Source organism: Bos indicus x Bos taurus, chromosome 5, assembly GCF_003369695.1.
Source record: "Bos indicus x Bos taurus breed Angus x Brahman F1 hybrid chromosome 5, Bos_hybrid_MaternalHap_v2.0, whole genome shotgun sequence".
NCBI classification, from domain to species: Eukaryota; Metazoa; Chordata; class Mammalia; order Artiodactyla; family Bovidae; genus Bos; species Bos indicus x Bos taurus.
In genome coordinates this window covers 95659245-95686615 of record NC_040080.1, presented here as the reverse complement: position 1 = coordinate 95686615, position 27371 = coordinate 95659245, and the positions used below count along the sequence as shown (strand labels likewise).

The following is a 27371-nucleotide window of genomic DNA, read 5'->3' as shown; positions in this document are numbered from 1 at the left end:
TATGTATACATATACATACACACATATATACACATATACATGCATATATACATATATTATATATAATACATTATATTATGTTATATATATATAGCTCTCCTAAGTTGCATCAGTCGTGTCCGATTGTGTGCGACCCCATAGATGGAAGCTCACCAGGCTCCCGTGTCCCTGGGATTCTCCAGGCAAGAACACTGGAGTGGGTTGCCATTTCCTTCTCCAATGCAGGAAAGTGAAAAGTGAAAGTGAAGTCGCTCAGTCATATCTGACTCTTAGTGACCCCATGGACTGCAGCCTACCAGGCTCCTCCGTCCATGGGATTTTCCAGGCAAGAGTACTGGAGTGGGGTGCCATTGCCTCCTCCGGTATATATGTATATATGTATATATATGTATATATGTGTGTGTATGTATATGTATACATATACATATGTCACATCTCAGTTCAGACGCCACAGTATAATAACATATATAATATATATAATATATAAAAATATATAACATATTAACATATATATAACAGATATAATGTATTATATATAACATACATTATATATAATGTATTATATATATTATATATTAATATATTATAAATTAACATATAATATATATTAATTAATATAATTATAATATATATGTATATTATGTATACATGCATTATATGTATATGTAAATATAATATATAATGTATATTAATTAATATACAATGTATATTATATATAGTACATTATATTATATGTTATATATGTATATTAACATATATAATATATATTATATATATAACATATATACATATACGTATATGTATATATGCATACATATATTTGTACATGTGTGTATATATGTATACATATGTATATGTATATATACATATATATGCATATATACATATGTATATACACACATGTACATTATATATCTTATATATGTATATATTAACATATATAAATATATAATATATATTATACATATTATATAACATATACATATACAAATATGTGTATTGTATATGTATATATGTATACATATATTTGTACATATATGTATATATACATATGCACATATATATGTATATATACGTATATACACACACACATATATATAACATAATATAATGTATTATATATAATACATTATATATACATTATATATGTTATATATGTATGCTGCTGCTGCTGCTAAGTCACGTCAATCATGTCTGACTATATACATATACACACATATATTATATAATATATATAACATATACAATATAATGTATTATGTAATAGATATTATATGTTATGTATATGTATATGTGCATATGTATATATATATTCATATATATGTATATATATTTGTATTAATATATTTGTATAATATAATGTATTATGTAATACATTATATCATATGTTATATATGTGTGTATATATTAACATATATAACATATACATATATTATATATGTATATACGTATATACGTGTATATGTATGTGTATATATGTATACATATATTTGTATGTATATATATATAATATATAACATAATATATAACATATATAACCTTATATATATAACATAATAACTGCACCATTACTCCAAAACCAAATTTCTGAGCACTGGTGAATTCTCACCTGATCTTGAGTCTCATTTCCCATAGTATCCATGTACCCGACTGGCAAATCACTATGGTGCACCCAGACAATTCTTACAGCTGCCCATAGTTCAGAAAGACTATCTGCATCCTAAGTGACCACTTCTTACTATATAAGCACTAGCAAAATCTATTAAATGGAACTTTAATAAATTTGTAGAATACACAGCTTGTAGCATTCTAATTTCATAACTTGTAATGATAAATTATCTGAAGATAAAGAAGACAAAGGTATCCACTTCAGAAAAGAAAGCGATGCTAACAAACCTCACTACTAATTTCCATAATAAATTTCCATAATTCTAGTTAATGAAACTCATTAGGATCTTGAAGTATGAGAACAAGATCCTTTGTAATTAGAAAGGGTGCTACGAACAACAAGTAAAGGTAGATGGGTGGATGTGTATGTTTAGGCAGCCAGAGAGACAAGCAGGGAAATGCAATATGAAATGTCTTGGTTTGGAATGGGTTCCTGGTTTTCTGTCCATGTGGTTCTGCATAACTTCTGAGTGCTGTGGCAAGAAAAGCTGGTTCACATACTGGAAGGCAAACTGCAGACACACGTGGGACACAGGCAAAAACCCAACACTACCAGAAAGCCATGGCCAGATCCAGCCGCCTGTCTTGCATGTGTGTGCGATCCATAAGAATGGCTTTAACATGTTTAAATGACTGAAAAAATCGGAAGAATTATATTTCATAATGTGTGAAAATTATATGAAATTAAGATTTCAGCATCCATAAATAAAGTTTTACTGGGACACGGCCACATCTACTTATTCTGTGTCATTTTATGTACTGCCTGGAATGGGTGAATTTAACTCAGCTTACCATTATATCTACTATTGCGGGCAGGAATCCCTTAGAAGAAATGGAGTAGCCATCATGGTCAACAAAAGAGTATGAAATCCAATACTTGGATGCAATCTCAAAAACGACAGAATGATCTCTGTTCGTTTCCAAGGAAAACCATTTAATATCAGAGTAATCCAAGTCTACGCCCCAACCAGTAACGCTGAAAAAGCTGAAGTTGAACAGTTCTATGAAGACCTACAAGACCTTTTAGAACTAACACCCAAAAAAGATGTCCTTTTCATTATAGGGGACTGGAATGCAAAAGTAGGAAGTCAAGAAACACCTGGAGTAACAGGCAAATTTGGCCTTGGAGTATGGAATGAAGCAGGGCAAAGACTAATAGAGTTTTTCCAAGAGAGCACTGGTCATAGCAAACACCCTCTTCCAACAACACAAGAGAAGACTCTACACATGGACATCACCAGATGGTCAACACCGAAATCAGATTGATTATATTCTTTGCAGCCAAAGATGGAGAAGCGCTATACAGTCAGCAAAAACAAGACTGGGAGTGGACTGTGGCTCAGATTATGAGCTCCTTATTGCCAAATTCGGACTTAAACTGAAGAAAGTAGGGAAAACCATTAGACCATTCAGGTATGACCTAAGTCAAATCCCTTATGATTATACAGTGGAAGTGAGAAATAGATTTAAGGGACTAGATCTGATAGAGTGCCTGATGAACTATGGTCTGAGATTCATGACATTGTTCAGGAGACAGGGATCAAGACCATCCCCATGGAAAAGAAATGCAAAAAAGCAAAATGGCTGTCTGGGGAGGGCTTACAAATAGCTGTGAAAAGAAGAGAAGCGAAAAGCAAAGGAGAAAAGGAAAGATATAAGCATCTGAATGCAGAGTTCCAAAGAATAGCAAGAAGAGATAAGAAAGCCTTCCTCAGTGATCAATGCAAAGAAATAGAGGAAAAGAACAGAATGGGGAAGACTAGAGATCTCTTCCAGAAAATTAGAGATACCAAGGGAACATGTCATGCAAAGATGGCCTCGATAAAGGAAAGAAATGGTTTTGGACCTAACAGAAGCAGAAGATATTAAGAAGAAATGGCAAGAATACACAGAAGAACTGTACAAAAAGATCTTCATGACCCAGATAATCACGATGGTATGATCACTCACCTAGAGCCAGATATCCTGGAATGTGAAGTCAAGTGGGCCTTAGAAAGCATCACTATGAACAAAGTTAGTGGAGGTGATGGCATTCCAGTTGAGCTATTTCAAATCCTGAAAGATGATGCTGTGAAAGTGCTGCACTCAATATGCCAGCAAATTTGGAAAACTCAGCAGTGGCCACAGGACTGGAAAAGGTCAGTTTGCATTCCAATCCCAAAGAAAGGCAATGCCAAAGAACGCTCAAACTACCGCATAATTGCTCATCTCACACACTAGTAAAGTAATACTCAAAATTCTCCAAGCCAGGCTTCAGCAATACGTGAACTGTGAACTTCCTGATGTTCAAGCTGGATTTAGAAAAGGCAGAGGAACCAGAGATAAATTGCCAACATCCGCTGGATCATGGAAAAAGCAAGAGAGTTCCAGAAAAGCATCTATTTCTGCTTTATTGACTATGCCAAAGCCTTTGACTGTGTGGATCACAATAAACTGTGGAAAATTCTCAAAGAGATGGGAATACTAGACCACGTGACCTGCCTCTTGAGAAACCTATATGCAGGTCAGGAAGCAACAGTTAGAACTGGACATGGAACAACAGACTGGTTCCAAATAGGAAAAGGAGTACGTCAAGGCTGTATATTGTTACCCTGCTTATTTAACTTCTATACAGAGTACATCATGAGAAATGCTGGGCTGGAAGAAGCACAAGCTGGAATCAAGATTGCCAGGAGAAATATCAATAACCTCAGATATGCAGATGACACCACCCTTATGACAGAAAGTGAAGAGGAACTAAAAAGCCTCTTGATGAAAGTCAAAGAGGAGAGTGAAAAAGTTGGCTTAAAGCTCAACATTCAGAAAACGAAGATCATGGCATCCAGTCCCATCACTTCATGGGAAATAGATGGGGAAACAGTAGAAACAGTGTCAGACTTTATTTTTCTGGGCTCCCAAATCACTGCAGATGGTGACTGCAGCCATGAAATTAAAAGACGCTTACTCCTTGGAAGAAAAGTTATGACCAACCTAGATAGCATATCAAAAGCAGAGACATTACTTTGCCAACAAAGGTCTGTCTAGTCAAGGCTATGGTTTTTCCAGTGGTCATGTGTGGATGTGAGAGTTGGACTGTGAAGAAAGCTGAGCACCAAAGAATTGATGCTTTTGAACTGTGGTGTTGGAGAAGACTCTTGAGAGTCTCTTGGACTGCAAGGAGATCCAACCAGTCCATTCTAAAGGAGATCAGCCCTGGGTGTTCTTTGGAAGGAATGATGCTGAAGCTGAAACTCCAGTACTTTGGCCACCTGATGCAAAGAGTTGACTCATTGGAAAAGACTCTGATGCTGGGAGGGATTGGGGGCAGGAGGAGAAGGGGACGACAGAGGATGAGATGGCTGGATGGCATCACTGACTCAATGGACGTGAGTTTGACTGAACTCTGGGAGATGGTGATGGACAGGGAGGCCTGGTGTGCTGTGAATCATGGGGTTGCAAAGAGTCGGACATGACTGAGCGACTGAACTGAACTGAATTGATGGCTGTTTTCACATTGCATAGTTAAGTAGCCGTGACAAGAAGCCATATGACCCAGGAAGCTCTTACTATCTGGCCCTTCAAAGAGAAAGCCTACCAATCTCCGCTTTAGGGCAGGTGTTAGATTACTTCCTGAAAAATGACTCTGATCATAAATAAATAAAATACTGAACTTAGAATTTATCTTATTTATTTTCTTTGATATTGACCTTAAAAGCATACATACCACCATCGAGTAACCTCTGCTTGGGTGTCCTGATATTGAACTGAAACTATTCCCATGGTTTCTGAATCCAGAAGTAGGGGCAGGTGAGGGCTTCTGCACATTCAACTCCATCATTACAATGACGGATGCATGAAGAGGCAGCCAAGCAGACTAATCCCGCAGGGCTCTCTGCATGGGCTGGGTCTGAGCCTTCCTTTTATTGAGGGGTAACAAAGAGTCGGACACGACTGAGCAACTGAACTGAACTGAAAGAGCTTTTTTCTCTGTCAACAAATATCTCAGGCACTATTGCCACTTTCCCAGCCTTAATATTCAAAAATCTGAAATGCGGGACACAACGCATAATTCAAAGTAGAATGGCAGGAGCCACTGCCCTCCCTTTCACAAGGCAGGAAGGTGGCCGGTCAGCATCCAGACAGTCCTGGCCTATTATAAATAGTCTTGTTTCTGCCATCTCTGAAGGCAACACAAATCATGTATAAAGTGTTTTATAGTATTGCACCAGTCAGCTAACTCAATTGTCAGGATACCTCAAACCCTGTGATTTAGACTCAAAAGAGTGGGGAGCCTCACACCTTTGAACTGCCTTTTTGACTATTCCATGTCACAGCTTGCTTGAGGTGAGGGGAGGAAAACCAAAATGTTCTCCATTAGAAAATCAATGTAAATACCCTGGAAAGCCAGTTAATAAGCATAATGGTTTAGAAGAGAAGTAAACAGAGTGGTTTATTATTCACAGCACAAGTACGTATTTTAAACTGTGGCTGTATCACACACATCGATTGCTGGTTAACTTTTTATTTTTTTAAGGCTTCTTGTTTGGTTGCTTATGTGTTATGGTTGAATTCTTAAGGTATTTTACTCACATTCAAACAGCACCTAATCCAAGCCTCTTTCCCAGTGTTTTTACCTAAACCCTCTGTGAACCACAGTTTCCAGTTTCATAACATATCCAGTCCTTAGGTGCCAAGTTAACAAAGAAGGTGCCCTCATACTGAAGACCTCTGTGGGCTCATTTCCCTGTTGAAAACCTGAATGTGCTTTCACAAGCTGTAACTCTAGCACGAATCCCAGCTCTGCCTGGTGGATGTGCACAGAGACGATACGGCATTTCCCCAAGCTCCAGTTTGCAGCTGACGACCGAGGTTAAGACTACTTTATAAAAAAATAAATAAATAAAACACACACACACAAAAGACTACTTTAAGTGATGATTTTGACTCAGGAAATTTACTAAATATCACTGAATTACACACTTACCATTGGCCAGTTGCATAATATGTAAACCATTCCTCAATAAACTTGTTAAAAAGTTAGTTTTTTAAACTTGTGGTGAAGGCAAGAAGCCATCAGTGAAAATGAGCAAGTAGAGAGACAGGCTCACTGAGGAGAAGAGATCAGGGCGAGGCGGGAGTAAACAGGCGAAGCCAGAGGCCCAGACAGAGGCCCTCAAGTGTTCCCAGGTGTCACGTCCTATTTAAAACCCTCTTCCTAGATTCCCCTGACTCTCTTCTGCCCCTCAGAGTTAAACAGGCTCTTTTCTAGGCTGTATTTCGGATATGCTTTTGTAAATGCAATTATCACATTGCATAGCAAATATTTCTTTAAAAGTCTGCTTTCCACTTAACTGTGAGTTTTTGGAGTAGCAGTCCTGGTCCCTAATTTAGTCTAATAAGGTTTAAGAAAATCAGATGAATGAAAAAATGAAGAATTACCATTGCTGCAAAAAGTAAACAAAAAAAGATGGCTTTGAAGAATCAATTAACTGTACACGTATATGCAAAGCACTTAGTACAATGTTTTCATGTCAGGAGTGTTAGTAGACGGTGTTTTTCTTTATTAACAACAGTTGCTAAGAACTACACTACAGAAAGAAGTCTTTTTTGAAACTACTCTAACCTGCAAAATAGAGATGTCCAAATGCATAGAAGGCCTAATTTTAGGGGACCCTTGTCTTATTTCCAAAACTTAAGGGCCCAGATACTGGCCAGATTTCAAAGAACCTCACAGAGCTATCTACAATTTGTGATCAAAATCCTCCAAGGTCACAATTAGCAGCAATCCCACTCTCAATTAACCTTGTACTTGCAAGCTGAAGCCATTATTGAGTAGTACTTGTTGGGCTGGCTGAGAATTCATTCTCCTCAAGTTTGATCTGAATAAAAAGAGACAAAAGGCAGCAGAGAGTAAGGGAGGGAAGAAGCGAGGGATGGTGTTCCTGACTGTCTCCTCCTCCTCTTCCCAAAGGTAAGCTACTGTCCAGAGTGTCAGGAACCGCTGGACTATTGACTTAGCTGGCACCATAGGAGACTGCTTCAGCCATTCAATAGTATTTACTGAGCCCCTCCTATGGGTCTGCCATTGATCTAGGCACTAGACACATCAATGAACAAAGCATTTAAACATACTCAAGAACAATGAGGTAAGGTGACACTACTATCTGACATCAGGCATTAGCAAGATCTGAAAAAAGAGACCACAGATTCATCCATATATGGAAACCTGATAAATGCAAAAGGTGGCACTTCACATTCGTGAGGAAAGGATGGGAATTCAGTAAGTGTTGCTGAAGTGGTTGGTTATCAACATGGGGGGAAATACTAAATTCCTAACTCACTTAATATGTTGAACTTAATATCAAGTGGGTTAATGGTCTAAATACTAAGTTCAGTTCAGTCACTCAGTCGTGTCTGACTCTTTGCGACCCCATGAACCGCAGCACGCCAGGCCTCCCTGTCCATCACCAACTCCCTGAGTCCACCCAAACCCATGTCCATCAAGTCAGTGATGCCTTCCAACCATCTCATCTTCTGTCGTCCCCTTCTCCTCCTGCCCTCAATCCCTCCCAGCATCAGGGTCTTTTCCAATGAGTCAGCTCTACGCATCAGGTGGCCAAAGTATTGGAGTTTCAGCTTCAACATCAGTCCTTCCAATGAACACCCAGGACTGATCTCCTTTAGGAGGGACTGGTTGGATCTCCTTGCAGTCCAAGGGACTCTCAAGAGTCTTCTCCAACACCACAGTTCACAAGCATCAGTTCTTTGGTGCTCAGTTTTCTTTATAGTCCAACTCTCACATCCATACATGATCACTGGAAAACCATAGCCTTGACTAGACGGATCTTTGTTGGCAAAGTAATGTCTCTGCTTTTTAATATGCTGTCTAGGTTGGTCATAACTTTCCTTCCAAGAAGTAAGCGTCTTTTAATTTCATGGCTGCGATCACCATCTGCAGTGATTTTGGAGCCCAGAAAAGTAAAGTCTGACACTGTTTCCACTGTTTTCCCATCTATTTCCCATGAAGTGATGGGACCAGATGTCATGATCTTAGTTTTCTGAATGTTGAGCTTTAAGCCAACTTTTTCACTCTCTTCTTTCACTTTCATCAAGAGGCTCTTTAGTTCTTCTTCACTATCTGTCATAAGGGTGGTGTCATCTGCATACCTGAGGTTATTGATATTTCTCCTGGCAATCTTGATTCCAGCTTGTGCTTCTTCCAGCCCAGCATTTCTCATGAGGTACTCTGTATAGAAGTTAAATAAGCAGGGTGACAATGCATAGCCTTGATGTACTCCTTTTCCTATTTGGAACCAGTCTGTTGTTCCATGTCCAGTTCTAACTGTTGCTTCCTGACCTGCATATAGGTTTCTCAAGAGGCAGGTCACGTGGTCTGGTATTCCCATCTCTTTCAGAATTTTCAGTGTTTGTTGTGATCCACACAGTCAAAGGCTTTGGCATAGTCAATAAAGCAGAAGTAGATGTTTTTCTGGAAGTCTCTTGCTTTTTCCATGATCCAGCAAATGTTGGCAATTTGATCTCTGGTTCCTCTGACTTTCCTAAGACCAGCTTGAACATCTGGAAGTTCACAGTTCACATACTGCTGAAGCCTGGCTTGGAGAATTTTGAGCATTACTTTACTAGCGTGTGAGATGAGTGCAATTGTGCGGTAGTTTGAGCATTCTTTGGCATTGCCTTTCTTTGGGATTGGAATACAAACTGACCTTTTCCAGTCCTGTGGCCACTGCTGAGTTTTCCAAATTTGCTGGCATATTGAGTGCAGCACTTTCACAGCATCATCTTTCAGGATTTGAAATAGCTCAACTGGAATGCCATCACCTCCACTAGCTTTGTTCATAGTGATGCTTTTTAAGGCCCACTTGACTTTCCATTCCAGGATGTCTGGCTCTAGGTGAGTGATCATACCATCATGATTATCTGGGTCATGAAGATCTTTTTTGTACAGTTCTTCTGTGTATTCTTGCCACCTTTTCTTAATACCCTCTGCTTCTGTTAGGTCCCTACCATTTCTGTCCATTATTGTGCCCATCTTTGCATGACATGTTCCCTTGGTATCTCTAATTTTCTTGAAGAGATCTCTAGTCTTCCCCATTCTGTTCTTTTCCTGTATTTCTTTGCATTGATCACTGAGGAAGGCTTTCTTATCTCCTCTTGCTATTCTTTAGAACCCTGCATTCAAATGGGTATATAAATACTAAAGACAAAGCTTAAATTCTTTTTAGGAAAAACATATGTAAATATCTTTAGTTTGCAGACAGGGCAGGACTCCTTATGAAACAAAAAGCACAAACCACAAAGGAATGAACTGGCAACCTCAAATACATTAAAATTTAAAATATTCTATTAAAAAAGATAAAGTGGAAAAATTGCAACTCAGTAAGAAAAAGACAATATAAAAGACAAATAAGCAAAATATATGAACTGATATTTCACAAAAGAGGAAAGTTGAATGGCAAATGAATACATAAACCTATGTTCAACTATACTTGTAATCAGAGAAATACAAATTAAAACCAGTGAGATAATATTCTACCCATGTCTGATTTGCAAAAAAAAAAAAGTTACACTCTTGACAGTACCAAGCATTTGGTAAAAATACAGGCCATTCATAAACTGCCAATCAATCTCTTTAGAAGAGTATGGCAATATCCAGCAGAATGGACAGTATGATTACCCTGCAGTCCCACTACCCACCTCTAAATACCCTGGCAAACAAGTAGATACACAGAATAATACAGCAGCACTGCTTTAAAACAACCTAAATGTATGGCAAAAAGAGAAAGGATAACTTAATTACACAGTTATTTCATTTTGTGAACATACTATAAAAATCCATTATCAGCTATTGGTATCAAATGGATAAATGCCACATCATGCAAAAAAGCAAATTATAAGAATACATAATACATTCATATGCACACATATGGTGTATATGTTGGGATACATACAAAATTTAAAGACAGGCAGAATAACAGTGTGTCTTACTTAAGGATCTATGCATATAGAATAAAGCATAAAAGGTCATGGAGTCTGTCACGTTAACCCCTGTCCTCCCTGATCCTCTGCATCCTGCTGCTGTTACTTAGCTCCTCAGTCGTATCTGGCTGTGCAACCCTACGCTGCAGGCTGCCAGGCTCCTCTGTCCCTGGGATTCTCCAGGCAAGAATACTGGAGTGCGTTAGCCATGTCCTCCTCCAGATCTTCCCGACCCAAGGGTTTAATCTGGATCTCCTGCATTGCAGGCAGATTCTTTACCGCTGAGCCACCAGGGAAGCCCCCACTGCATCCTATCAGTCATTAAGTTCTACTGACTCTACTGCCAAAACACGACTCAAATAGAACAAGCCCTTTCCCTTTACCCCCTGGTCATGGTCATCAGGATCAATGACTGATAGCCTCCTAACCAGGTTTCCTACCCCAATTTTCCACCTCCAGTCCATACTCCACATTATGGGCAACGGAAACTTCTGAAGCAAATGTCTGATTTTCAGAAGTCTGCTTAGAAGCTCTCAATGGCTTTTGGTTGTTCTTTGGACACTTCTCAACATGACCTCCACAGCCAACGGGGCCTTTCCCCTTCTCTTTCCCTCCTCAACTATTGTGTGCTCCCTTGCGCTCTAGGCAGCAGCTACTCTACATGCCTCTCGCTTCTTTTGGCGTGCTACTCCTCTCCCCATTTTGCACACACTGTTTATCCCACATGGAATGAAATCCTCCTCCTCTTTCCTGGTTGCCCTGCTCAGGCTTCAAGTCTCTGTCAACAGTCACTTTGTCTGAAAGCTTTTATGAACCTTCCCTCCACCCCTGCCCTGAGTAAGAAAGGACCTTCTAGCTTGCCGACAAAGGTTTGTATAGTCAAAGGTATGGTTTTTCCAGTAGTCATGTACGGATGTGTGAGGTGGACCATAAAGAAGGCTAAGCACCAAAGAACTGATGCTTTTAAAATGTGGTGTTGGAGAAGGCTCTTGAGAGTCCCTTGGACTGCAAGGAGATCTAACCGGTCAACCCTAAAGGAAATCAATCCTGAATATTCATTGGAAGGACTGATGCTGAAACTGAAGCTCCAAAATTTTGGCCACCTGATGCGAAGAGCCAACTCATTAGAAAAGATTCTGATGCTGGGAAAGACTGAAGGCAGGAGAAGAAGGGGATGACAGAGGACAAGATGGATGGATAGCATCACCGATTCAATGGACACGAGTTTGAGTAAACTCCGGGAGTTGGTGAAGGACAGGGAAGTCTGGCGTGCTGCAGTCCATGGGGTCGCAAAGAGTCGGACACGACTGAGCGACTGAACAACCACCTCCACCACCTTTGCAACAGCATGCCACCACTCGCAGAACTGCTTCACCACCTCCTCAGACAGACTCCAAGCCCTCTGACAAGATCAGTGCCGCTCAGAGCTCGTTCACTCACCATGATGTCTAGCACACATTAGGAGGTTCATTTGAAATATCTGTTCCATGAGCATTACCACGTTACATTTAGTCCACGTACAAACAACGCTTGCGAAACCACCTCAGTTGTTTCCTTTAACCTGAAGATATGCAGGGCTCTAAATTCAGAAAGCCATGAATTACCTGCAGTGTTTATGTTTTATCCCCTCTGCTGCTTTGGTAAGCATTGTTTGCCACCAGAGAAGCACTCCATCAAAAGGAGCAAGAACTGGCAAGACTCAGAACCAGCTAGCTTGATTCTCAAACCTTAAAAAAAAAAAAAAAAAGCTCCATGTATTTTCAAAGGTCAACACCTCGGTTACAAGAGAGACATAATGCCTGAAATCTTGTTAGGATTACCATGATTAAAGTGGAAAGGTTTTTGGCAAAAGGACTGAAAGTTTATTCATTTATGTTTTTTTGCCCAAAGATTTTTGGTCTAAGGCTCATGTGGCTATGCTTAACAGCTGCCAAGGATAGAGGCTGCCTGCGAGTTCACCAGCAGTTTACCTAGAGCTGCTGTTGCTGCTACTGCTAAGTCACTTCAGTCGTGTCCAACTCTGTGTGACCCCATAGACTGCAGCCCACCAAGCTCCCCCGTCCCTGGGGTTCTCCAGGCAAGAACACTGGAGTGGGTTGCCATTTCCTTCTCCAATGCAGGACAGTGGAAAGTGAAAAGTGAAAGTGAAGTTGCTCAGTCATGTCCGACCCTCAGTGACCCCATAGACTGCAGCCTACCAGGCTCCTCCATCCATGGGATTTTCCAGGCAAGAGTACTGGAGTGGGGTGCCATTGCCTTCTCCGTTACCTAGAGCAGAAGCTCTCAATTTTAAATCCCCAACCTTCCATCCCATTCTTTTTTTTTATTAGCATAAACATTAAGAACACAGACTCTGGTGCCAGGATGCCTGGTTTAAAATCCCTGCTACATCATTTATTGGCTGTGGTATCCTGGGCAAATTACTTAGCTGGTCAGCATCTCTAGCTTCCTCACTTGAGCACGGGGATAAAATGGCACTTATTTAAGAGGTTTGCTGTGAGGATTAAATGGGCTAATTACACATAAGGCACCTAGAGTAAAGGCTCCATAAGCGTCAGACATATCTAGGGCAGAAGAATAGCTTTGGAGGAGCAGGGATGTGAAACAGAATGGACAACACGGAAGCAAAAGTCATCTGCTACATAATAGTAACAGAGCACTTTGGACGGATTATTACTCAGCCTTCAGAAAAATCCATTAATGCAAGTGAGCCAATCCAAGTCACATGGCTAATAAACAGCTGAGCTGGATGTGAATTCAGGCAATCTGTTTCCAGAGATCAAGTCCTGAACCACTATGAAATCGTGTCTCCTACCTTCACATCTGCCCCTTCGGGAATGGGATTCCTGCCTCGAACAGGAGAAAGTGAAGGAAAAAAAGATGTAAGGAGTGGAAAAGAAGAAAGAATAAACAAAATAAGGTCAGACTCAACTACTTTCTGAATTTAAGTGATAAAGTGACAGGTTTCCCTTTATCATCCCTTCGCACAGAGCCTACTATCTCTGTGGTTGACACTCTACTGTGAATCTGGTGAGCCAGGATGAAATTAAAGTCACTGTGAAAGACTGCAACAGGATCACAGATCCCTCTCGACTTGGTAAGACCCAAATGTGAAGTGGACCTCACAGTCATGAAATGAGAGGGTGGGCAGGAGTGCCGTGCACTGAGTATCAGGGACACAGAAATGGTACCCCTACCCAGAGCATCAGGACAAGCTGCAGGGCTTTAGAGTTAGACACACAAAGGATTCACACTGTTGTCTGGCCCAGAGCATCTGAAAAAAACGACTTGACATCTCTGAGCATCACTTTTTCTATATGTGAAATGGGAACAAGAACACCCCCCTCTTCACGGATAAACCACACTGCTACAGTGTCAGGAAAAAACGGGAAGACAGCACTAACACATGGCAAAGGCAGGTGAAGAGCGAGGGCAGACTGGTAACTGGTGGTGGTGTTCAGTCACCAAGTTGTGTCCGACTCTTTGTGGCCCTATGGACCGCAGCACGCCAGGCTCCCTGTCCTTCACTATCCCCCAGAGTTTGCTCAAACCCATGTCCATTGAGTTGGTGATGCCATCCAACCTGTGTCACCAATCTTGTCTTCTGTCACCCCTTCTCCTCCTGCCCTCAGTCTTTCCCAGCATCAGGGTCTCTTCCAGTGAGTTAGTTCTTCGAATCAGGTGGCCAAAGTACTGGAGTTTGAGCTTCAGCATCAGCCCTTCCAATGAACATTCAGGGTTGATTTCCTCTAGGACTGACTGGGTTGGATCTCCTTGCTGTCCAAGGGACTTTCAAGAGTCTTCTCTAGCACCACAATTTGAAAGCATCAATGCTTCAATTTGGTGATACCTCTTTCTTTTTTCAATTTAACAAACTTACACAGCACTTACAATACGCCAGGCACTGTACTAGTCAGTCACTTTACAATTATTAACTTATTCAATTTTTGTGGCAGATTGTTTGCCAAAATGGGAAACATTTGGCAAACTTACTGTATCCCTGTCCTTGGAGAGTCCCCTCCCACATGGACTCTAAGGCTGGCCGGATACCTGATTTGGTCAATGGGACAACAGCAAATACGACATAAGCAGAGATCTGAAAAACGCTTGTGCTTTGGGGTTTGCCATCTCTTGCTGCTTTTTTGAACCCTGAGACCTCCACATGAACATCTGCCACCCTAAATGAGGTCCCCGAAGACCAACTCGCTTGTTGACTGCCAGACATGAGTGAGGCCACCCTAGATCCTCCAGCTACCAGCTGACCCACCAGGACCACAAAGCTGGAGAGGACTCAGTGGAGCTCAGTCGGGTTGGCCAAGCCAAGAAGAGCCACCCAGCCAACCTACCGACTCACAAGCTGAGTAAAACAGTTATTGTCTTAAGTCACTAAGCTTTGGGATGATTTAACAAATCAACACAAACTGATACAACCTTCATAACTATTGTGTTAAATAGGTATTACTCTTATTCCTATTTTACAAGTCAGGCAAGGGAGTTAAAGAGAGGTTAAGTGACATGCACATACTGTTAAATGGCAGTCAAGTCCACCCCAGGCAATCTGGCTTCTAAATATGGGCTATATTTATGTGTCTATATATTTATATAGATACCTCCCCAACACTATGCTGCTTTACCTAACAAAGGTAAAGACATTTGTATCAGTTGATCCAGACATTTATCACACAGATATACTCATATGAAATCATGTATATATAAGAGTATTCAGCACTGCTGATAGTAGCAAGGCTAGAAAAACCAATTCCAGCAGATCCATGTAAAGATACCACGTGAGGCCATAAAAAGAACAGGTAGCTCTACAAACACCAATCTTGTGTACACAGAAAAAAGCAAAATGCATTTATATGTTAGCATTATATGCTAACATTTACATTTGTGTGTAAAAAAGCAGGGTGGGGGACGTGAGTATACATCTGCTGTGTCTCTGCACAGACTATTTCTGAAAGTACACAAGAAATGGGTTTAACCTCAATCATTTCTAGGGGAAGGGAAGCAGCTAGCTGAGCAACAGAGTAGGAGGAACAATGTTCACTGTAACCTTTGTATCTTTTAAATTTTATGTAAATGCATCACTTATTAAGTGTCACTTTAAAGCTGTTACAAACATGAAGGGAGATGACCCATGGCTGGCACAGATAAGCCATCAATAAGTAGTAACTACCGTTGTCCTTATTTTTCCACAGTTGATTTCTAACTCCTTTTTTCAAACTTTAAACTTTTTTTTGGGGGGAAGAAATAGAATGGTGTTTTTATTCTCAGCTGGCAGTGAAGGGAACACAGCATGCTCCTGCCTCAAGAACTACACCCCTAAGGCAAGTGCTCCCAGTCAGGAGTCTGTGACAAGGAAGCAAAGGTGGCAGGATCTTGCTTTCTTCCTCTTGCACTGTTTCAAAGGCAGTCATAAACTGGCGTCAGTAACCCAGCGACTGCATCTGGCAGTTTCTGACATGTAACTACAAGGGGAAGGGTGTTGTAAAGGTAAACACCAGATAGGGGATGTATGTATTTAGCATAGAGGCAAGTGAAGTGTAGCTCCTGCAGAGTTAGAGGGCAGAAAAACAAACTTAGTTACAGACGTGCAGAATTAGGAGCACTTTTATCTTTTTCCATCAGAGGGCAGACAGACTGAAAAGCACAATCAGAAAACTAACCAATCTGACCACATGGACCACAGCCTTGTCTAACTCAATGAAACTATGAGACATGTCGTGTAGGGTCACCCAAGATGGATGGGTCGTGGTGGAGAGATCTGATGAAATGTGGTCCACTGGAGAAGGGAATGGCAAACCACTTTAGTATTCTTGCCTTGAGAACCCCATGAAGAGTATAAAAAGGCAAAACTATAGGACACTGAAAGATGAACTCCCCAGGTCGGTAGGTGCCCAGTATGCTACTGGAGAAGAGTAGAGAAATAACTCCAGAAAGAATGAAGAGACAGAGCCAAAGCAAAAACAACACCCAGTTGTGGATGTGACTGGTGATGGAAGTAAAGTCTGATGCTGTTAAGAGCAATACTGCATAGGAACCTGGAATGTTAGGTCCATGAATCAAGGCAAATTGAAGTGGCAAACAGGAGATGGCAAGAGTCAACATTGACATTTTAGGACTCAACAAACTAAAATGAACTGAAATGGGTGAATTTAACTCAGATGACCATTATATCTAATACTGTGGGCAAGAATCCCTTGGAAGAAATGGAGTAGTCATCATAGTCAACGAAAGAGTCTGAAATGCAGTCCTTGGATGCAATCTCAAAAAACGACAGAATGATCTCTGTTCGTTTCCAGGGCAAATCATTCAGGAACACAGTAATCCAAGTCTATTCCCCGACCAGTAATGCTGAAGAAGCTGAACAGTTCTATGAAGACCTACAAGACCTTCTAGAACTAAAACCCAAAAAAGATGTCATTTTCTTTATAGGGAACGGGAATGCAAAAGTAGGAAGTCAAGAAACACCTGCAGTAACAGGCAAATTTGGCCTTGGAGTACAAAACAGAGCAGGGCAAAAGCTAATAGAGTTTTGCCAAGAGAATGCACTGGTCATAGCAAATACCTCTTCCAATAACACAAGAGAAGACTCTACACAAGATCACCAGATGGTCCAATACAGAAATCAGACTGATTATATTCTTTGCAGCCAAAGATGGAGAAGCTCTATACAGTCAGCAAAAACAAGACCTGGAGCTGACTGTGGCTCAGATCATGAACTCCTTATTGCCAAATTCGGACTTAAATCGAAGAAAGGAGGGAAAACCATGAGACTATTCAGGTATGACCTAAATCAAACCCCTTACAATTATACAGTGGAAATGAAAAATAGATTCAAGGGATTAGATCTGATAGATACAGTCCCTGAAGAACTATGGACAGAGGTTCGTGACATTGTACAGGGATCAAGACCATCCTCATGGAAAAGAAATACAAAAAAGCAAAATGGCTGTCTGAGGAGACCTTACAAATAGCTGTGAAAAGAAGAGAAGCAAAAAGCAAAGGAGAAAAGGGAAGATACAAGCATCTGAATGCAGAGTTCCAAAGAACAGCAAAGAGAGACAAGAAAGCCTTCCTCAGTGATCAACGCAAAGAAAAGAGGAAAACAACACAATGGGAAAGACTAGAGATCTCTTCAAGAAAATCAGAGATACCAAGGGAACATTTATGCCAAGATGGGCACAATAAAGAACAGAAATGGTATGGACCTAACAGAAGCAGAAGATAAGAAGAGGTGACAAGAATACACAGAAGAACTGTACAAAAAAGATCTTCACGACCCAGATAATCACAATGGTGTGATCACTCATCTAGAGCCAGACATCCTGGAATGTGAAGTCAAGTGGGCCTTAGGAAGCATCACTATGAACAAAGCTAGTGGAGGTGATGGAATTCCAGTGGAGCTATTTCAAATCCTGAAAGATGATGCTGTGAAAGTGCTGCACTCAATATGCCAGCAAATTTGGAAAACTCAGCAGTGGCCACAGGACTGGAAAAGGTCAGTTTGCATTCCAATCCCAAAGAAAGGCAATGCCAAAGAATGCTCAAACTAGCGCACAATTGCACTCATCTCACATGCTAGTAAAGTAATGCTCAAATTCTCCAAGTCAGGCTTCAGTGGTACGTGAACCGTGAACTTCCAGATGTTCAAGCTGGTTTTAGAAAAGGCAGAGGAAACAGAGATCAAATTGCCAACATCTGCTGATCATCAAAAAAACAAGAGAGTTCCAGAAAAACATCTATTTCTTTTTTTTCTTTAATTTAAATTTATTTATTTTAATTGGAGGCTAATTACTTTACAATATTGTATTGGTTTTGCCATACATCAACATGAATCCGCCACGGGTGTACACATGTTCCCAATCCTGAACCCCTCTTTCACCTCCCTCTCTATTTCTGCTTTATTGACTATGCCAAAGCCTTTGACTGTGTGGATCACAATAAACTATGGAAAATTCTGAAAGAGATGGGAATACCAGACCACCTGACCTGCCTCTTGAGAAACCTGTATGCAGGTCAGGAAGCAACAGTTAGAACTGGACATGGAACAACAGACTGGTTCCAAATAGGAAAAGGAGTATGTCAAGGCTGTATATTGTCACCCTGCTTATTTAACTTCTATGCAGAGTACATCATGAGAAATGCTGGGCTGGAAGAAGCACAAGCTGGAATCAAGACTGCCAGGAGAAATATCAATAACCTCAGATATGCAGATGACACCGCCCTTATAGCAGAAAGTGAAGAAGAACTAAAGAGCCTCTGATGAAAGTGAAAGAGAAGAGTGAAAAATTGGCTTAAAGCTCAACATTCAGAAAACGAAGATCATGGCATCTGGTCCCGTCACTTTATGGTAAATAAATGAGGAAAGAGTGGAAACAGTGACAGACTTTATTTTCTTGGGTTCCAAAATCACTTTAGATGGTAACTGCAGCCATGAAATTAAAAAACGCTTATTCCTTGGAAGAAAAGTTATGACTAACCTACACAGCATATTAAAAAGCAGAGACATTACTTTGCCAACAAAGGTCCATCTAGTCTAAGCTCTGGTTTTTCCAGTAGTCACGTATGGATGTGAGAGTTGGACTATAAAGAAAGCTGAGCGCCCAAGAATTGATGCTTTTGAACTGTGGTGTTGGAGAAGACTCTTGAGAGTCCCTTGGATTGCAAGGAGATCCAACCAGTTCATCCTAAAGGAAATCATCCCTGAATATTCATTGGAAGGACTGATGCTGAAGCTGAAACTCCAATACTTAGGCCACCTGATATGAAGAGCTGACTCACTGGAAAAGACTGTGATGCTGGCAAAGATTGAGGGCAGGAGAAGAAGGGGACAACAGAGGATGAGATGGCTGGATGGCATCACTGACTCAATGGACATGAGTTTGAGTAAACTCCAGGAGTTGGTGATGGACAGGAAGGCTTGGTGTGCTGCAGTCCATGGAGTCACAAAGAGTCAGACACAACTGAGCGACTGAACTGAACTGAACTGAACTCACCAATGGGAGTGGTTGGAGTGGCTGCAGACAAATAGGCCAGGTGGCAGGCATTTCCCTTTCTCGGGGTCTGCTGACTCAAATTGAAGGGCTGCAATCGCTGATCCATGTCTCAGGTCTTTCCTTCTGGGCCACGGATGAACATTATCCTCCTGGAATTTAGGCTCCAGGTCCTGCTTCAAAGTTATTTATAAGTGATTCACTGCTGACTCCTCCTTCTTCCACCACCCCCAACTACTCCAAACTTTAAACTTTCTATTTTTTTATGGTAATGATAACCCTATATGCGAGGCAGCAAAAGAGACACAGATGTATAGAACAGTCTTTTGGACTCTGTGGGAGAAGGCAAGAGTGGGATGATCTGAGAGAATAACATTGAAACACGTATTTTATCATATGTGAAACAGATCAACAGTCCAGGTTCAATGCATGAGACAGGGTGCTCTGGGCTGGTGCACTGGGATGACCCAGAGGGATGGGATGGGGAGGGACATGGGAGGGGACTCCAGGATGGGGAACACATGTACACCCATGGCAGATTCATGTCAATGTATGACAAAACCACTACAATATTGTAAAGTAATTAGCTTCCAATTAAAATAAATAAATTAAAAAAAATAAACTTTCTATTTTGTATTGGGGTATAGCCAATTAACAACCTTGTCATAGTTTTAGGTGAACAGCAAAGGGACCCAGCCATACACATACATGTATCTATTCTCCACTGAGTACAAATAAGTTTTTAAAGTAACTCTTGAAACCCTTGGCTCTCATAGGAAGGAGCTCATTTTGGATGCAAAATAGAGAACAAAATGTTAAACCAGCTACATGAAGAGGTGAAAGAAGAATCGAGCAGGTGGCTTCTCTAGAGGTCACCTGAGGTTCAAAGCAGAGTGGTGTATGCACCATGCCAGCTTCTCCCGGCAGAAACCCAGTTACTGGGCATCTTCTGTGCTGCCATTCTGAACACCCTCATGCACTTTCCCTTTCAATCAAAAACTCCAGGGAAAACAGTCACTGCTTTCCACATAATAGAATTTACTCTGCATTTACTGATCTACAATGGCTGAATGGTCACCACATGCATCTTCCTAACAGCAAAATTATCTCTTCAGGACCAGAAAAAGTCCGAGACAGGAGCGGACAGTTTGCAGGCAACAGAGTAGACTGGCAAGAGAAGGGTTTTGGGGTCAGGCAAGCCCGGGTCCAATTCCAGCTCCAACACTTAGCTGGGTGGCCTAGAGCAACATACTCAATGTTCCTGAGCTTGTGACTGCATCTGTAGAATGGTGACAAGAGTTACTATTTCAGGGGGCTCTTATTAATACATGTACCACAGTAAATGTTCACTGAATGCTCACTATTTTCATTATCACTGGGGCATTTTAACCAAGGCCCAACCACCTTTTTCTATATCTCTCTCTCGCTCTCACATACACACATTCACACAGTTAGCAACCTTAAACATACATGTGGATTCCTATCCCTTCCTTCCTCCCACGTCAGCAACTTCAGTTGACTTTACCTCCAAAATACCTCCCCCGGCTCCATCACTCCTGCACTCAAAGGTGGCCTCCCTCTACCACTACCATTCCCATCCCATAATCCATTCTACACACATAGCCAAACTGATCTTCAAACAAGTAAAGCAGACCACATCATTCTACTCCTTTAGTTAAAATTCTCTTCTAAAGAGCATTCCTCTAACCAACAAGGACCTACGGTATAGCACAGGGAACTCTGCTCAATGTTATGTGGCAGCCTGGATGGAAAGGGAGTTTGGAGAATGGATACATGTATATGTATGGCTGAGTTCCCTCACTGTTCACCTCGAACTAGCACAATATTGATAATCAACTATACTCCAATACAAAATGAAAAGCTTAATAAAGTGGGAAAAAAAGAGCATCCCTCTGCATTTAGGCCTAAATCCAAATTTCTTACCAAATTTCTCCATTCCACTCTCCTCACCCCACTCTGCTTCAATTCTGGTATCTTCTCTCTGTTTTTCACACAGGCCATGCCTGCTCCTACCTCAGGGCCTTTGCATTTGATGTTCTTCAGGCTATAGCACTTTCCTCAAAACTTCACATAGCTGACTTCCTTTCCTGTGTAATTCACAGTTCAAATGTCAACTTCTTGGAAACATCTTCCCTGCCCACACAAATTAAAATGGTTTCACTCCCGGATCCACTTTCCATTCTGTAACAGAACAAACCCAACTCCATATTGACCTATTCCTTTAGCTCTAATCTTTGAGCTCTGTTGCCTGAGCTTAAGTCATAGAGGTTCTCCATCCGTTTGTAAAAGAAAATTGCCTATAGCCTGAAATACACAGGACAGCCCATTCCCAAGGCTCTGACCTTTAAAAGTATAACACTTTCCCATCCATATACAGACAAAAAGTTGCAGAAGAGAGAATAACTTTAGTCTTGTTGAAGATTTATGGGAACATTGTGACTAGACCCTCCTGGACAGCTGCAAGAACAAGCTTGATTCTGGCACCAAGGAGTTTGCAACAGTCAGCCACACTCCCTCCCGTTTTAGTAGTATAAAAGCAGCCGGAATTCTAACTTAGGTAAGATGGATTTTGGGGACATTACTCCACCATCTTCGTAGTCTGCTGGCTTTCCAAATAAAGTTGCTATTCCTTGCCTCAACAACTCATCTCTTACTTTATTGGCCTGTGCTTTATTGGCAGTACAAGCTTCGGCTGGCGACAATTCCATTATCCTGCTTTATTTTCTTCATAGCACTCATCACTATGTAAAATTATTTGAATATTTGTTTACTTCTGTATCATCTAATTTCTCAACCAGAATGTAGCCTCCAAGAAAACAAGGTTTTTAGCTATCATCTGCTCTCTGTACTCCTAGAGCTTAGAACAGTGTCCACACATATGTTTAATACATATGCCTTATGGTGGTGGTTCCCTCGTGGCTCAGATGGTAAAGAGTCCCCCTGCAATGCAGTAGACCTGGGTTCAACTCCCTGGAGAAGGGAATGGCTGCCCACTCCAGTATTCTTGCCTGGAGACTCTCATGGAGGGAAGAGCCTGGAGGGCTACAAAGAGTCACAAAGAGTTCATGGGGTCACAAAGAGTCAGACATGACTGAGTGATACTAAAAGACAGTAACACTTTTCACTCCTTTATAGTGGTGGTGGTGGTGGGTGTTTAAAATGCAAATTGCTGAGCTCCAGTCCTAAAAGTTCTCATTTAAAATAACTGAGGTTGAGCCCAGAAATCTGCCATTCTAGCAAGCATTCACCTCTTTCATCCTAAAAAAGGTAGTATGCAAATCTCATTTCAAAATACTTTGGTCAGTGCCCTCCATCCTCAAATCTAGATTCTCCATCTAACACACCTTACCTAGTCCTACAGATCCCATCTCAGTTGTTTCCTTAATAACCCTAGTGGCACTCAAGGTAAAAGGAGGTTACTGAAATTGGAGTTTAAACAAGTAACCCCGCCAGTTTCCATTTCTGCTGCTCTTCTGATGCCAGGCGTGTCAAACTAGCTGGCCAGCCCCACTGGAATCCTGTTCTCCCCAGACACACCTGAGCAGGTCTGGACTCACTCCAAAGGCAAGCCAGGTAAATTTCCATGTCAGCTCACTAATAGATTTTCCAGAGGCAGCTGAGGCCAATTCACACTTGCTCTACATAAACTCACTCTAAATATCACCCACCCCCACCAAACATTAGACTTACCCTGGCACCACCTGCTAAAGGACAGGCCAGAGTTCCCTTTGAAACACCCTAGCCCCTGAGAGGAAGAAATCTTTGAAAGGGTCACAGGTGACCAAATTAATAAGCACCATACATAGGGCTTCCTAGGCGGCTCAGGTGGTAAAGAATCCTCCGTCAGTGGGATTTTCTGGGCAAGAGTACTGGAGTGGGTTGCCATTTTCTTCTCCAGGCAATCTTCCCGACCCAGGGATCGAACCCAGGTCTCCTGCATTGTAGACAGACGCTTTACCATCTGAGCCACCAGGGAAGTCTTGAAAGGGTCACAGGTGACCAAATTAATAAGCACATAGGTAGGGCTTACCTAGGCGGCTCAAGTGGCAAAGAATCTGTCTCGCAACACAGGAGACATAGGCAAGAGAAACCGGGTTTGATACCTGGGTGAGAAAGATCCCCTGGAGGAGGAAATGGCAACCCACTTCAGTATCCTTGTCTGGAAAATCCCATGGACAGAGGAGCCAAGACGCACTCTCAAAAGAGTCAGAGGGGACTGACTGAGCTGAACACACACACACATACCTTAGTCACAAAGCAACCCCAAACTCCAACCCAGAGAAATTCACAAGCTCTGGTGAATTACTGTTTTTCCCATTTCCTCTCTCAACCTTGTCTCTTCAGAAAACACTCTCTGCTCTGGCACATAAACTGTCACGAACGTTGGTGTTTAGGAGGTTTGGGGAAATGTCACAGTATCTACCTGGATCTCCTTGAATTTCCTCTGCTCTCTCTTCTACTCTGTAAGTGCCGAGATCCTGCATTTGATTAAAGCAACCTGGTCCCCAAGATTAAGATCCAAACGGCATGTGGGGACTGATAACTCAGAAAATCACCAACACTTCCATGTCAATCACCGACACTTCCATGGCAATCACCAACACTTCCAGGTTAATCAGCTCCCGCAGACAGGCAAGATTAAACTGCGCAGGACATGTGAGCGTGCTTTGCAGGGCGGACAACAAGCATCACCAACCTTCAGACTGTTCCTTGGGGTGGAATAAACCCTGCACTTCAGCCTGTGGATTGGAGTTCCCAGCCACCCCCCACCCCCTCCTCCAGGAGCTCTGGTGAAGGGGGAACGGTGTGAGCAAGACCCTCACACTCGCGGTTTGGGGAAGGAGCCGCTGTCGAGGGCGCCCCCAGCCCCGACGGAGGTGCTGGGAGCCGGCCTCTGGGACTCAGCGCGGGTTCCCGTCGGTGGGCAGCGCCTGGCTAGCCGGAGCGACTAGAGTTTACACTCCGCGCCTTCCAAACGCCATGAGCGAGCGCATTTCTGGAGAAGACTGGGGACCACTACCTCCTCCAAACGCACGCACCCGCCGCGGCGCCGTCACTTGCAGGACTCGGGCTGGGGCCCGCCGCTCCCTGCGTGTGCGCCAGAGGAGCCCGAACCGTGCCTGCCGGCAAAGTTTCGAGGCTCCCGAGGAGCGAGCGAGGCGCCGAGCTCAGAACGCAGCGGCGAGGCGAGCCGGCTTGGGGAACGCGGGGAAAGGGGCTCTCCTCAAAACGGGGGGCGCAGGGTGCGGGGAAGAGCCCACCTCGGGCTCGGGGAGGCGCGGACACAGAGCTCTCGACGTGTCCGCGCGGCCGCAGGCAACCGATGAACCCGATGCCCTCAGGCGAGGAGGGATCCCACGGTCCCCAGTGTACCCCCAAGCCGTCCGAAGGGCGCCGCCCCCCTCCGCACGCCCAGGCTACGGCCGCGGCCCCGCGAGACCCACCGTCCCAGCCCTCTGCCCTTCCCCCCGGCTCCCCAGTCGCCCGGAGCGGGGCGGGAGGGACGCGCTCTCACGCTCCCCGGCCCCTCGCGCTTCCGAGGCGGGGCACACTCACCCTCCGCATGGTGCCGGGACGGTGCTGGCCGGGCTCTGCGGCGCGGGCGCGAGGCGACGGGGCGGGAGCGCCGCTCAACTAGCCAGGAGGGCCGCGCTGCCCCCACCCGCACACGCGTGCGCCGCGGCTGGCGAGCCGGCGGACCGGCGGGCCGGGGCGGGGCGGGGCGGTGGCTTCCCGGCGGCTGGGTCCTCGGGTCCGCCCCCTCCCGCGTGCCTAGCTCGGGGACCTCCCGCTCCAGGGGCCTTCCTCCCCGGTCGCGGCGGCCCCACCTTCCTCGCGGCGCGGCGCCCTTCTCCTTCTCGAGGTCGCGCCTCACCCGAAGAGGAGCCGGTCCTCGCGGCCACCTCAGCACTGGGAGACGGCTGGAGTTGAACGTGGGGACCCTGCGGGCACCCAGTTTAAGGAGCAAGAGGGATTGGTGGAGAACTGAAGTGAGAGTTCTACCCACTTTGAAAGTACTTCTGTACTGCTCGTTGGATGGGAGGATGCCTGCTAGTGTCCCATCCCCTCTATAATAGAGTCAGCGATTAGGTCTTTTGGAATCAAGAAACCTTTGTCGGGGGAGCGGGGGTGGGGGAGAGTTAAGTGTGGGAAACCGCAGATCAGCCTGAGGCAGGAGGAAAGACAGCCTCACGGAACAGAGATGATCTAGTTTTCCAGATGAACGAACTCGGTAGGGCCAGGGCATCCTCATTACTGAAGAACCCACAGGTCTTCCTGGCAAACCCCTGCTTGCTAAGCTTCCTCTTCACAGTCTCCCCACCCCCACCCCAACTGATCCAAACAACAGAGAAAGCCCATCCCCAACTGCTGATGCTGGGAAAAGGATGAGGGGCACGGGATCTAGTCCTCCGGATCAAGAAAACACTGCACACCTGGAGCCAGAGTATTCAGGAGCCAAATCTTGAAGAACAAATTAGAATGGAACGATGTGTGCAGGTCTTCGGGAAGAAACCTGGCCTTTGTCTTTTCAGCTTCTATTGCTGAACAAAGTAAATCAAATAGCAAAGAATTCAAGGCAGCCTAAATTCAATGTAGAAGAGAAGAAAAAAAAAAAAAAAAAATCCCTGTTTTCCAAAAGAGCCTTTGAAAAACTTACAAGGACGCTTGTGTTTTCAAACCCAGCTGTGACAGGTAAGCAGGCAACAGCAGTAGAAACACAAAGGCTTGTGCTGGGTAAACACTTGTGAGAATGTTGCATCTTTTACATTGCCTGACTGCCAGTTATTCTGGCAGCTCACCGCTTACCGCTGTCAAAGATACACTGTTATAATTTTCTAAGGTTGATAGTGTCAACGGCACCAATTATTAAACAGACTAAGTACTTTTATGATCAAATGAATGAAAATATTTTGTCTAGATATCTCTTGGGTACCTACCAGCACAGATAAGAGGAAAGACTGATGATGTATTGGGAGAAAAAGTAAAGAAAGGAAATTCATGAACTCTGCTAACCCACTTTTTACGTATTTATGATCTGCATGCATAAATACATGAGGTTTTTGCTCCCTTGATCTGAATCCTTCAGACTGGCCTTTGATGTTTTGCCTTTGGGGAAATAACAGTTGTAGCCAGTGTACTCATGCACCATAGGCTTTACCTCTGTTACCACTTTCAATCTATACAACCCTATGAAGTGAGTACTACAATTTTATGGTTTTTCAGAGAGCGCTACAGAGAGGGTCAGTCATTTGCCCAGGTTCATACAGCTTGTTAGTGGCACAGTCAGAATTTGAACTCAGGCAGTCTGACTCCAGGGCCCATCCACTTAATCCCAATGCTTTACTACCCTCCTGTGCTCTGCTTCATGTAAAAGATGCAGCAGTGAAAAATGTTACTCAAAGTTAACATGAGCTCCTGTCATAAATCATGTAAGTTGCTTGCCATCTCTGAACCTTGGCTTCCTCATCTATAAGATGAAAACTTGCACTAAATAAATGCATTAAAGATCTGTCAAGAAATAAAGAGTTTTAGTTTAAAGTATTATGTACAAGTGAAAGTCCCTCAGTCATATCCGACTCTTTGCAAACCCATATTTTATACAGTCCATGGGATTCTCTAGGCCAGAGAATTGGAGTGGGTAGCCATTCCCTTCTCCAGGGGATCTTCCCAAACCAAGGATAGAACCCAGGTCTCTCACATTGCAGG

At 43.0% G+C, this 27371-nt stretch overlaps 1 protein-coding gene across 2 annotated transcripts in view; it reads right to left on the bottom strand.

Annotated features, from left to right (window-relative positions):
- The window catches only part of TMCC3 (transmembrane and coiled-coil domain family 3), a 288502-nt gene extending 263197 nt beyond the window's left edge, over nt 1-25305 (bottom strand). For both annotated transcript variants that reach the window (XM_027543143.1, XM_027543138.1), the window contains exon 1: nt 25221-25305. Coding sequence is in view for 1 of the 2 variants with exons in the window: in XM_027543138.1 (XP_027398939.1) it covers nt 25221-25229 (9 nt within the window). In the remaining variant the exon portion in view is untranslated. The remainder of the gene's footprint in view (nt 1-25220) is intronic.
- Between the last annotated feature and the right edge of the window lie 2066 nt (nt 25306-27371).